Source organism: Cetorhinus maximus, chromosome 7, assembly GCF_964194155.1.
Source record: "Cetorhinus maximus chromosome 7, sCetMax3.hap1.1, whole genome shotgun sequence".
NCBI lineage: Eukaryota > Metazoa > Chordata > Chondrichthyes > Lamniformes > Cetorhinidae > Cetorhinus > Cetorhinus maximus.
In genome coordinates, this window is record NC_135885.1 from 29,792,258 (window position 1) to 29,805,899 (window position 13,642).

Here is a 13,642-nt window from a genome sequence, read left to right on the forward strand (position 1 = left end):
TTTCAAAATAACTGGTGTAAGATTACAGTGAGATTTCAAAATCTTTACTGATTGCTGTAAATTATTCTGTTACTGATGCCTACATCTATCCTACTCTTGAAGATAGTTCCTCATACAAAATGTGAACAGCTTTCTAGAAAGTCATTATCACAGATAGGATGACTGTTACAAAGAAATCATCTAAAGGTTCTCAACCTTTTTGCTTCTGAGTCTCCTGTCTAGTCTTATAAAAATTATACAGACCAACTGTAACAAAAGTATATTTTTGTACAAAAATTAGTCATACAATTAAACATATATTTTTATTATTTTTGTATGACTTAGTTAATGTGAAACTTGAGTGTGTAATGTCCACCATCAGCAGAGGCTCCATCTGAGTTTGTACACCAAAAACCCACAGCAACTCTCCATTTTGCATGAACTGGCTCCGAGGCCTGTTTTTCCCCATCTCTGAGGATGGCCACCTCAGTAAGTAATCTGCAGTCAGGCAGCCCTAGCTGTGCTTCTCCAGTGTTTTGTGGCTAAAAGCTGCCAGTTTTGTGGTTAACCATAACTGAGTAACCAGACGTGTTTCCACATTTACGGTACGGGAAGAGGGACAGTGGTAGCTCGGAGCCACTGGCACCTTTGGCCCTTCCAGGCATTCCTCAGCACAGTGTCCTAGGCCCAACCATCTTCAGTTGCTTCATCAATGACCTTCCATCATAAGGTCAGAAGTGGCGATGTTCGCTGATGCTTGCACAACGTTCAGTACCATTTTTGACTCCTCAGACACTGAAGCAGTCTATGTCCAAATGCAGCAGGACCTGCACAATACCCAGCCTTGGGCTGACAAGTGGCAAGTTATGTTCTTGCCTCAAGTGCCAGGCAATGACCATCTCCAACAAGAAATAATCTAACCATTGCCCCTTGACATTCAATGGCACTACCATCTCTGAATCCCCCATTATCAACATGCTGGGGTTACCATTGATCAGAAACTGAACTGGACTAGCCATATAAATACTGTGGCTACAAGAACAGGTCCTGCAGCGAGTAACTCACCCCTTGGCTCCCTAAAGCCTGTCCGCCATCTACAAGGCACAAGCCAGGAGTGTGATGGAATACTCTCCACTTGCCTAAATGAGTGCAGCTCCAGCAACACTCAAGAAACTTGACACTATCCAGGACAACACAGCCTGCTTGATTGGCACCCCTTCCACAAATGTTCATTCTATCCACCACTGATGAATAGTAGCAGCAGTGTGTACCTTCTATAAGATGCACTGCAGAAACTCACCAAGCCTTCTTAGGCAGCACCTTCCAAACCCATGACCACTACCACCTAGAAGGACAAGGGCAGCAGATACATGGGAACACCACCACCTCTAAGTTTCCCTCCAAGCCACTCACCATCCTGACTTGGAAATATCTTGCCGTTCCTTCACTGTTGGCTTGATCAAAATCCTGGAACTCCCTCCCTAATAGCACTGTGGGTGTACCTACACCACATGGACTGCAGCTGTTCAAGAAGGCAGCTCACAACTACCTTCTCAAGGGCAATTAGGGATGGGCAATAAATGCTGGCCTAGCCAGCGATGCCCACATCTCATAAATGAATAAAACAAAATATGAGCAATAGCTACATGAAATTTAGGGACATATAAGGTGAAGGGAAGATGAATGAAAATTCAGTATTTCCAATATTCTTATTTTTTTATAAAATTAAAGACAATGTTTGAAAGTATTAGGGTTGATTTTTCTGGCCTGCTGCCATTCCTGTTGTTGGTCAGGAATGGTGCAATTGAAGTGTAGTTGTCGTAAGCCTGTATTTCCTGTTCTGAACCAGAACAGACGAATTGCGCAGGGCTCAAATATCTCTTATACTGCATGTAAAGATTTGGAAATGTACCTTTTGCAGTCCTCTTAGGTTTACCATTAACCTTCCTGTTCCAATTACACAAACCCAATTTCAGCTGCCACCCCATGGTGCAGGAACAGGAAAGTAGAGTGGGAAGGCCTGAGATGCCCCTACTCCCCACTCTATCTCATTCACACTGATGTGATAGGCTAATGCCTATTAGCCAGCTGCACCATCTTCCTTACCTGGAGAAATGTCCTGAAATTGTAACCTTTGTGCCTGGGGAATGGGAGTTTTTTAAGGACAAAGGTACTGAGCCAGTTAGTAATTCAAATGGGCACTTTATCCTTCATTTTAGATCACCACTTCCCTCTTGAAGTTTGTGCTTTGCAGCAGCAGTCTACGTATACCCACCATTTTGGTGCAAAAACTGTGCAGGAGTCAGTTCCTCAGACCAGCACAGCACTGGCTGAGTACATGGCAAGATTCTGTCATGATGGGACAGGTTCATTCAAATTGATGACAGGAGGAATATAAGGAAAGACTAACCTAAATCTGTATGGGGGAGAAAAACTAAAAGGACTGGTATCCAGTGTTTTATTGTAACCTTCCTGTATGTGGAGTATAATTAGTGAAAAAGCATGGTTTCTTGTCATGGGTCTGTTCTACTGCATACATAGCACTGTAGATTAAGCAAAGGTTTTGGACTTAATAGGAAACTCTGCATTTGTACCCATGTCACCAATAAATTTAGAATTCCACTTGAACAGGGAAACAAACCACTTCTGTGAATTTTATTTCTTCAGATCCTATGTTCTGTGACTGGAGGGAGTTTGCACAGTCACTTGGAACCTCTGGTAGTAGAATGACAATGTAGAGTCGATTTATGTAAAATACCACTGGTGACATTCTTCCTGATTCTTCTCCTTGGTGATGCCTCATTAAAACCTTGTACCATTACAAAGAGGAATAAAATAAAGATCAACCATGTGATTGAGTTGAGACTTCCAGCCACGCATCAGAGAGAAAATCTTCTAGGACCACTGGCTATGAAAGTTGCATCCGACTGCAGTCATGTTAGTCCCCGTCCACATGATTGTGTGTATAATCTCACCCTGTTCTACATCCTTAGCTTCATGAACAAAGAAGGCTACAGAGATGGCAGCAAAATAATATGTAAATATTCAAACCTTATGGCTCCAAACAATGAAGGCTAGAGAGAAAATCTGAGGTGCAGGAACACTCTATGCAAAGCCTGAATTGCACTAGGGGATGGAGAGCATCGCAAAATAAATTCCGCAAGACTATCAAGCCCCGTTGGAAATGTTGCAAAACATTTCTTTTGTTACTTTTTATTATTTTAATTCAGATAAAGCCTTTTAATTGGCAGGCACTAGTGATCACTCTAGATAAGAGGACTGAACCCAGCCTCCCTCCTGAGTGATTGTGTTAAATATTGTTTCCCCTGTTGTTATTTCATGTTATCAAAATGATTAAGCAGTGGTTCTTGGCTCACTTGGTATTTCTGTCAAGTTAAAGGCAGTTACATACCCCTCTGGCCATTTGAGTTTGCTGATATATGACAAGGTTACAGTCACTATCAAAGAGGAGAGCATTGCCAAGGTTTTATATGGAAAAGTCTGGATATAGTCACTATCCTGGAAATAACCTCCAGGAAAGTGGATAACAGCTGGAAAATGAAAAAGAGGTTCACCTCCAGAAATCCTGAGCAATGCTCCTGTCAGTACTCCAGTGACAAATCCGAGTCTATTCACACATGGAATATACAGAACACAAACAAGCTGTGGAAAAAGGATAACGTACACAAGGTCAGCACTTAATGCATAAAGGCCATAGATAGTGTTGGTAAAGAGAGCAAGGATAGTGGCAAGTACCGTCACTACCAAGACTGTAGTCTTCATCGCATAGAGGATTTCTTTCTCTGATGCCTGAAAATAGAAAAATAAAAGAGTTGACCTATGAGAAGCCAAATTCTGTGTAAATAACTGAGTCATTCCAAAGGCAAATACATTAGGTGTGGAACTTTCAAACCATCTGAGAATATCTTAAGATCACCTACATGATAAATCCTGAATGGTAAACATGGGGGTTAGCGAAACAGATTGGGAGTTTGGGCAAGTGTCCGACCAGAGCCTTTTTGAAAAAAATATCATTTGGAAATTGTCATCAATGCATACCTACATAACAGGTAGTATGGCATCAATAAAATAAGATAAAGCAATGGAAATATACTTACACCAAAATGTGAGAGAAAGGGGTAAAACTGAACACAGTGGAAGACTGTGGCACACAAACAAATAAAATATCAACTCTTCTACAAAGTATTAACGCCTGTGACAACGTTGAGGCCATCTTTGTGCTTGGCTCATTGCAGCCCTCAGAAGAGTTATTAATAAGGCTGTGGTTTCATAATGTGGACAGAACACTTGAACTGTGCTCCAGACAGTGAGTATGTATATGTATTTAAAATGGGCACTGCCTGAATGAAGTAATGGCCAAATGAAAAGCAGAATACTGCAGATGCTGGAAATCTAAAATAAAAGCAGAAAATGATGGAAGCACTCAGCAGGTCAGACTGCATATGTGGAAAGAGAAACAGAGTTCAGAACTTGAGTATTGCTGAAAATCCCCTGACATTGGTATTCTTGCTATTGTCCTGATGAGTGTAAGACAAAAAGCTTCGACAAAATGTCTTTTTTCAGAAACAGAGTTAAATGTTTCTGGTCAGAACTGGGAAAAGTTAGAGGTGTAATAAGATTTGAGTAAGGGCTGGGTAGGACAGGGACAGAGGACGGCCTATGATAGGGTGGAATTGAATGACAGAAGAATTAGTCTTACAAGACCAAAAGGAATGGTGTTGGGGCAAGAAAATAAACAAAGAAGCAAAGGATCTGCCCAGAGCAGGTATGCTGCTGTCTGAAAGCAAAAATAAACTGAAACATGCTAAAAAGAGGAAACAAAATGGGGGGTGTCAAGAAAACAAGAAATTGTAATATTTTTCTTCTAGTAATAACACTGTCAAATTTCTTATATACTGGGAGACAAGCTGTTGGAGGTTGTAAATATGGTAATTGGAATAAAAGCCAGAGTGACTGCAAGAGTCTAACACCAACAGTAAGAAGTGGTTTTGATATGTTAATGAAACAAGGGGAACTTCAATCAGAATTTTACATAAAACAATAACAGGAGTAGTTTTGAATTGAGTTGTTTAGTTCAAAGGGGGATATATGCAGGTTGTAAAAGGTGTAAGTAAGTAAGGTAAAGATAGGGTAAATTTGTTTTTGTTAAGTCTAAGAGCTAGAGCAAAAAATCGAGTTTCATCAATTCTGGAAGAAAGCATTTCTAAGGAGACTGGCTGAGACAATAGAGAGATCAAAGGGAAGGAATGCATTTAGGGAAATACTGAAGCCTATGTGAGGGGATAGCTGTTTAGATCTCCCAGAAGACTGCAGGATAGCTGGTCAGAACTCCCAGAAGACAGTGTGAACAAGGCCAGACCTGGAGAACCAGTTAAGTTTAGATCTTGTGGAGCTGTTTTAAAGTAATGTTAACTGTGTGAATCCATTCTTGTGTTTTAGGGCAGGATTTTTACCTCGTTGGGCGGGAGCGATAGCGAAGCTGACTGCCGCCCACGATCGGGCGCCAACAACAATTTCATGCTGGCAGGCCAATTAATGGGCAGTCAGAGTGAAACATGCGCTGCAACGCTGAGCGCCGCTGGGGTGGGGGCAGGAGGAGGGTGAGCACGGAAGTTTGCGCATGCACACGGGTGCGCGCAATGAAAGCTCCTTGAGGCACAGAGCTGCCAAAGATTTTCAAAATCAAAAATAAGAAACTTACAAATGTTAAAAACATGTCCCCTCATGTGACTCTGTCACACGAGCAGGGACACGTTGTAAATGACATTGCAACATTAAAAAAAAATTTTCATTCCTGCTGGAAACCTCCCGCCCGCAGATGAAGTTTCATGAAAAATCCAAAGGCCGCCTAGCCGATTTGCCTGCCCACCCACCGTAAGGTTGGACGGGTAGCGAAAAATTTAATTCAATTAATACTTTAATGGCCTTAGTAGGCTTGTTAATTATCGGCGGGCACACTGCCAACTCCTGTGCGCGCCTGTTGACCGAAATATCGCTCGAGTCTGCAATGACATTGGGACGCTCACCCGACATCATCGGGCGCCATTTTACTGCAGCAGACAGAAGCTACGAGGGTCATGTTGCTACTCGCTAGTGGAGCAAACCATTTGAATGTTAAAGATGAGTTTCCAGTACCTGGGCCGGTCTGGTGGAGCCCTGCAATACAATCCACAGAGGGTGTCACGCATTGTCGTCACCTGCTGCGCCCTTCACAAACTGGTGCTGCAACAGGGAGAGGAGCTGGCTGTGGAGGAGCTGCATGTCTCCTCCAATGAGGAGGACGTCGATAGGAATGAGGATGATGAGGCCCTCGAAGGTGAGAACGATGGCGATGAGGCCATTGTACTGGCCAGATGAGGCAGGCATGCTTGGGAAACCTCACAGCTGCTAGATTTGTGGAGGATGATGACAACGTGCAGAGGAGACACTATAGATTCTCACATTGCGTCTGTGAACGTTTGACTCCTGTCTGGCTGATGGCAGCACACACACGCTCTGTGGTAAGGCTGCTGTCATGGAGACGCAGCGGATGCCCATAATCCCTATATTCCAGGAGGATGATGATGACATGCAGTGGGGACACTCCACAGATCCTCACATAGCTTATGTGAATGTCTGACTCCTGTCTGACTGATGGCAGATCACTTGCGCTCTGTGAACAGGGTCATATCGTGGAGATGTGGCGGGGAAACTTTAACTTCTCCCGATCCTATGGCATCCTTCGTGAGCTGAACCCGTCAGGACCACACTGTCACCGGACACAAATGCTGATAAGGTGGGGGGCCAGCTGCACGTCAGATGTGCTGTGAGCACACAGAGAGAATGAGGGAACTCTGTGCCGCTGGCCCAGGACATTCTGGCAGCAATGATAAGCCCCATTGAGGTGCAGGTTTGGCTGATGTGTCCAATGACTGTGAAGGCACACCATCAGTGTGCTGAGAAGGTTACACAAAGCACAGGGAAGACGCCCTGGACTGAGACACCTGCCTTTATCTTGTGCAGCAACAAGGTTTCACACCTGAGTGATACAAACACTGCTCATCATAACAAGGAGCCATAGACAAGGAGACATTCTTGGGAGTTTATTTACAATAGTAAACATTATGTACAAGTGATTAACACCCATGTCGAGGCTGTGCAACTAATTCTTCCTAACCTTCCTAACCCTGCCGCTACATCTTGGTGCTCCCCTGACATCCGCAGCAGAGGTGGAGGCAGCCTGCTGACTGCTACACCCTGTCTATGATGACCGTGGCAGGCGTCCTTTGGAGGGCTGAGACCTGGAGGGCCCAGATCTGCTTTTGGGATCCTGTGTGGCAGTGGCACCCTCCTCGGCGGGTGGAGCTGGAGCTTTTGGGGTCACAGCAAGAGGGGATTCAGATGGGCCAGACACTCCTGAAGTCACCTGAATGGATGGTCCTGGGATGTTCACCGGCTGGTCCTCCTCCCTATGGATGCCTAAGGACCCCTGGCTGATTCCTTGAGAAGAAGGGGAAGCTGACGCGAGATCAAGCTGTCCTACACCCCTCTCATGTTGACACTGTTGGAGGCCAACTATGGCATTAGTGATGGAGTTCAGCCCGTGCAGCAGTGCAGACCAATGTCATGGACCAAGGTCTCCATGGCGGCCGCCATCCTGCCAGTGCTGACCTTGGTGAGTTGGCACGCCGGCACTACGAGGAGTGCAGCGGACATCCCTTCCTGATGTTCCCGAGCTTGCCTTTGCAGCTCCAGCAACTGTGACATGACCAATTCCAGAGGCTCCTTATTTGACTTGGACTCAGCAGGTTTCTGGTCTCCAGCTGTTCTCTGAGTGCCGGAAACCTGGGAAGTCCCTGCCCCCGCCTGCTGTGGATCAGACAGTGCGATGTGCTCACCAGATTGTGATCCCGAGGCTACTCTAAAGCTAGGTCCCGCCGAGGTGTGTGCTTCTGCATTGGTGGAGGTTGTGGGTAAGTGCTGTGATGGGTCTTCAATGAGGGTGTCATCAGATTCTTCTTCTGAGGTTTTTTCAGAACTTGAGTCGAGGACCTGGGTCGTGGACCCCCTCAGCTGTTTCCCAGATGTGCCTGAAAAGCAAGGGGAAATAACAAGTGCATGGCAGTGGCCTGTGAAACAGGACACATCATTCACAGCATGGTTGGCCGATGGATGTTGCACTGCTGAATCTTCACTTGGTTGAGCACCACCGACCCCAGCACAGGACCGGTCCAGATCCTCGCCGGGCAGCTGGATGACTCCATTTTCAAAGTCCATGAGGACCTTGATTTAGGGCATTCCTCCAACAATCTGCGACCTCTCCCTTTTGTTGTGTGCCAGCTTGTCCTGAATGAATGCAGATCGAGAGAGTGTAAGCAGGACACCTGCCAGGCCAGATGATAAGGATGCCTGGCATGTGTGCGGGTGGTGAGTGGTGCCATGGAATGGATGAGGACACGATCCCCAGGGCAAATGAAGGTGTGTGTGAGAGAGTGAATGGTGATGTCCCTTGAACTGACAGTGAGTGAGATCCATGTGGATGTGTGATGGGTTTGAGTGTATGTGAGTTGAGAGTGATGAGAAGAGTGACTTACCCTGGCGGAATGGAGGAAATCATTCTTACAGCACTGGGTGGCTGTCCTCTTTTTCAGGACATTGGCGCTGACCACAGCTGCCACCGCCTGCCACCCTGGATTGGTGACCTTGCTTGCTCGTCTTCACCCAGAACGGGGTTAGAGGACATTGCGGCGGGCCTCCACTGCATTTAGTAGGGAATCGAGGGAGGCACCGGTAAATTTGGGGGCAGCATGTTTCCTCCCTATGGCAGCCATCAGCTCGCAGCAGCGTCCTATCCCTTGAAGAGCGCTTAGCTTTTTGCAGGGGTGGCCTTTAAATACGGCACCCGGCTTACTGAAGGCCTGAGGTTACAGTGTGGTGGGCGAATCAGAGGATGCCCTGCCAGCGACCTAGCCTGTTTCCCAGGAATGCATAATTAATGAGGCAGGAATGGGACGATACAGCGCAAAAACCCACCGTTTTGGCCAGCGGGTGGAACGTCCTTTTCCCACCTGCTACTGTACTTAGTGTAAACCTGGGATGATTCCACCCTATTAGTTCCCAAGGGGAATATGGCAGAATTTTTCATTGTCCTGCAGTCAATCCCAGAGACCACGTCCAGGAAAGGGACTGCTTTAACCTGCTGCTTAGCACATTAATACTCCTGAAATTTCTAAACCTCCAGTACACTGTTGCACCATGCTAGGCACAGCTGACTTGAATCCACTGGGCCAACCATCAACATTAAATTATAGAGTCAAGACAGGTGGTTGGAGTTTAAGATACATTTCAGCCAGAATCTCATTGAACAGCTGCTGTGACTCGAGGGGCTGAATGGCCTACTCTTGTTCTTATGTTCCTTTCCCATGGAAAACTGGCTGCAACATAAAAGATGCAGCACTTTTAGTTTTCGTTCTTATGCCACCCGGTTGGATTCTCTCAAGTATAGGGCATTTTGATGGCTAGCATGTGTCCTAGAATGCACCTACCTCCAATGCTACTCCCTTCAGCAACACAAGATTACACTCCATGAATGTGTCACTGGTGCAATGTGTGTGGCATCTACTTCCTACCCATATGTTTTTCTAAAGGTGGAATTTAATGCCCCCGCAGAGGTGTGTTCTGAGGCATGGTGGGGGTGGGAGGTGGGGAGGGCGGGTGTCATTTAATCAGACAGGAGGGTATAGGATAGGGTCCCTGCTTAAATCCAGGCCAGGAAGGCTTTTGGACAGCATTCCTGCTGGATGCCAAGTGAGGCCCTTAAGTGGGCAATTAGTGCCATGTGGGGTGACCGACGAGCAAACCATGTTGGGGTACTCTGTGTTTGATCAAGGGACCAGGCATCGGGAAGTGGGCCCCCACCCCTCACTGGCAATGCCCTCCCCATGAACCCCAACCTGCCATGACATCTTTCTCTAGGGATCTAACGATGATCCCTGGCAAAGGCTTAGATGTAGTACCAGCAGCATCCACCACTCCTGGCGGCGCTGCTGGTAATGGAGAGGCCCGCAGCTCTTGGGGGCGGGCTTTCTACCTACTGGGCGTGGTGCGGTAGTTAATTGCCTGCCATGGAGCCGGGAGCCCCAGCTGCAGGGTTCCTGCTGCCAAATAGGGACTTAATTCCCTCAGGGCTCCTGGATGTTGGGTCAGTGGGGGCACCATCGGTTTTGATGGCAGATATCAGGCACCCCCACAGCCCTCATTAAATTCAGCCCTAAGTGTTTCCCCAGAGGAAAGAGAAAGGGAGGTGGGTGACTGTCAGTGCTGCATCTGGGAAAGGAAATGATCAGGTGTCACCCTGTGCTAGGTCAATAAATGGCTTTGTGACTCCAGGCACCACAGGTATTGGTGCTGTGCTTGTCTGTGCTCACAAGCACTTATCTGCAGTCAACTGAATAGGGCAACGGTGTGTGGGGCTGTCCTGAGAGACATCTTCATTATCTGTATGAGTTCCTGTCATTCCTGCGCTCCCTCAGTACTCCCTCAGTATGTCCAGAGATTTGTATGGGAGAGCGCAGCAGCAGTAAGGGTGCAGCAGTCTGCATTACCTGACTTTAATATCAACACGGGAGAGCTGGGAGTTTACAGAAAATACCCATAAACCAGTAGCACAAGGTGCAGCGACAGTGACAAAGGCAAATTGCTATTAGCAAGCAGTATGGCCAGAAACCTCCTGTCTGTGCTGTTACAGAAACCCTGGTTTATGTGGCAAATGCAGCATAACAGCACAAAATCACATATGACAGATATTTACTTCTACCACCTGAATATGAATTATCGCCCAGCAGAATGGAAGATTAAGTGGGGCTGATTTCCACTGAAAGCAGATCTTGTGCCATTTGCCCTTCATTTAAATTATTAGAAGATTCGGGCGAACTCTGTGCGGTCTGCCTGAGCCCAGTTTTCCTCTTTGCACTTCACCCAGGTGATACAGGTGAAAATCTAACCTATGTGTCTAGTATAAAGGATTCACAGTGGTGTCTGTGCTGAAGAGGGTTTAGTGGACTGATTCTTTCCTATGTCTTTGGGTGTTTTAAAACTAGGGATATCTCTTTGTTATTCAACTTTGATAGCGGTCATGACTGCGGCACTTGCGTGTTATAAACACATTCCTCCAAGTTACCTTTGGTCTGACGATCTTTCGGTAGATATTATGGGTGAACATGGAGCTTGATGAAAGAAGAGAGGAGTCAGTTGAGGACATGACAGCAGCTGCAATGGCGCCAATTCCAAATATAGAGACAGCAGGAGGACACAAATATCGAAGAACTAATGGTAGGATCATGGCAGCTTCATTTTTCTCATAAGGTGACTGGGAGCCATAAGAAGTCTGATTCCAGTCTGAAAATAAAATGAGACCTCTATCAGATTTTAACACTCAAAAATTGACAGCTATTTTATACTGGCAAATAGACATTTGATTATGTTGGAGACAATTTCCAATGTTCCAAACATGGTTTGGACACTGCTGCTAGCGGCAAATTCTTTTGCCTCACAGGTAGCACCAAGCCGGGAAGTCTTTAATATTTTCACCAGCAGGAAGGATCCCTGTTATTGTGAGGAGGTGTCCACTCCTGCATCACCTCAAGTCTCTATCACGCAGATCTAACACTATTTCCTTAAAATGTGCTGTGAGGTGGATGAGATTTTCATTTTAAAAATGGGGGTGATCGGAAATGGAGCAATCAGGAAATGGGCGATTGGGAGGCGGAGGTAACCATCAGGAGTGGGGGAACAACTGAAAGGGTGAGTCCAGCATCCATGGAGATGGCTGCCAAGCTCAGAAGGGGAGCAGTTGGGATTGGAGAGAGTGATAGCAGTGATCTGGGGATGAGGGTGTTGAGGTCAGGGTCAGTGTCGGTCGGTATGGGGATTGATGGTTGGTAGCCAGCTGTATGGTTTGGGTGTGGAGCCAGGTAGGACAATGCTGTTCTCATGGCTCCACATTCAGGCAAATTTATTTTAACCCCTTACCCTTTTGGTTGCAGTTTGCAGTGGTCCCTTTAAGGATTGCCTGTTAGTCGGCATGCCAACCTGGGACACCTTGCAAACAGGGCCTCTCACAGCCATTAGTATCCTTGTTTGAAACTAAAGAGCCTAATGACTGTTTCCGGAGTGTGCCCTGGGCACCTATATTTTCATCCACATTACCTCAGCTCTTTAGCACATACTTCTTACCTCATTTTAGAGGCTTGGGTGTGTGTTTAGTGCCTGGGGTCTTTGGAGCAACTAGGCAAAGAAAATAAACATAAATTATTTTGTTCCAGTGTGCAAGCTGAGCAGGTAATGTTGGATTCTTGTAGAATGCTAAATTGGCTAACAAGTTAAAACATGATTTGTTTTTTGCAATATTATTCATCAGCTACTACAATAACAAACACAATGAACGATAGAGATTTTACCCACCCCCCCTCCTCTGCAAATACACAGATGCACACAAACACAAACAGGCACAGATACACACACACATATTTGCAGACACAGGCACACACACGCAGAAAAGGATGCACAGACACTCATAGACGTAGTCATGTACACGCAGACACAGACACGCCTGAAGACACACAAGTAAATGCAGACATACACGCAGATACACACAGACACAGAGACAGTGGGCTGGATTCTCATGCAGGAGGCGGGAAGGTCAAATTGGAAAACTTCCTGACTCGGCAGACCCGTCTCATTTGAAAGGCACTGACATTTTGGTGCTGGGGAGTTGGGAAGGGGAGAGGATGGGGTTGGGCCTGCCACCTCCAGAGGCAGCAACGGAGTTAGGCAGAGGTAAGGCCAATGGGCTAGAACACCACCTCCATTTACTAGGACCATCTTAAAGGATGAATGTTAGGCTCTGAAACCCTCACCCCTCACCCCCATACCACTCCATTCCTCCTGCTCCTATGCCGCCTCCATTCCTTCTCATGTCCCCCATGCCCCCACCATACCCTCCCAATGTATCCTCCATAGCCACTCACCCAGTATGGGCAGACTTCAGGGTGTCTTTGAAATGGCCAATAAAAAAATTAACTTCTAACGATATAATCTCATTCAAACATAGAGTACTAAAAAACTTTCCTTTAGAAAAGCCATTCCAAAAAACCCCTCAAGTGGTAAATCTGTTGTAAAAACAACTAAACATCGATTTCACTAACCACATCAAAAACAGTGAATCTGTTAATAACCTCTCAAAATGGTCAATCAAAATGTCCATATGGACCGTGCTGAGGTAAGTGGTTCTGGACCTTTTGAACCTCAGCCAAGTGTTCATAATGGGCTCAGCTGTCATAACAAATCATAGACAATGGAGCCTACTGCAAAAACAGATGGCTAAGTTTTTTCTATGGTGCACCAGAAGCCCTGTCAATCAATGCACTTGAGCAGCAGGTTTCTGTTTCTTCCCCCTAACTGTCAGCTGCTGAAGTTTTATCTTTCAGTGGGCTTTGGACATTTAAATCACTTCAGGTCATTACACTAGAGTTCCCAAGTAGTGTTTTCTCCAGTTTTGAATGCATATGCACACCTTTCCCGGTTGGAAAAGAACGTTAATGTATCTCAACATGTGCACCATGCTAGTGAATGTAATGGTCAACTTACCTTTGTAGGACAGAAC

General features: G+C 46.0%; 1 protein-coding gene across 2 annotated transcripts in view; it reads right to left on the minus strand.

Annotated features, from left to right (window-relative positions):
• LOC144682445 (high-affinity choline transporter 1-like) overlaps positions 1–13,642 on the minus strand; it is a 49,885-nt gene continuing 36,243 nt past the window's right edge. For both annotated transcript variants that reach the window (XM_078544847.1, XM_078544846.1), the window contains 2 exons: positions 11,159–11,376; positions 1–3,789 (listed from right to left, as the gene is read on the minus strand). In XM_078544847.1, coding sequence (XP_078400973.1) covers positions 3,334–3,789; positions 11,159–11,376 — 674 coding nt within the window. In that variant the 3' untranslated portion in view covers positions 1–3,333. The remainder of the gene's footprint in view (positions 3,790–11,158; positions 11,377–13,642) is intronic.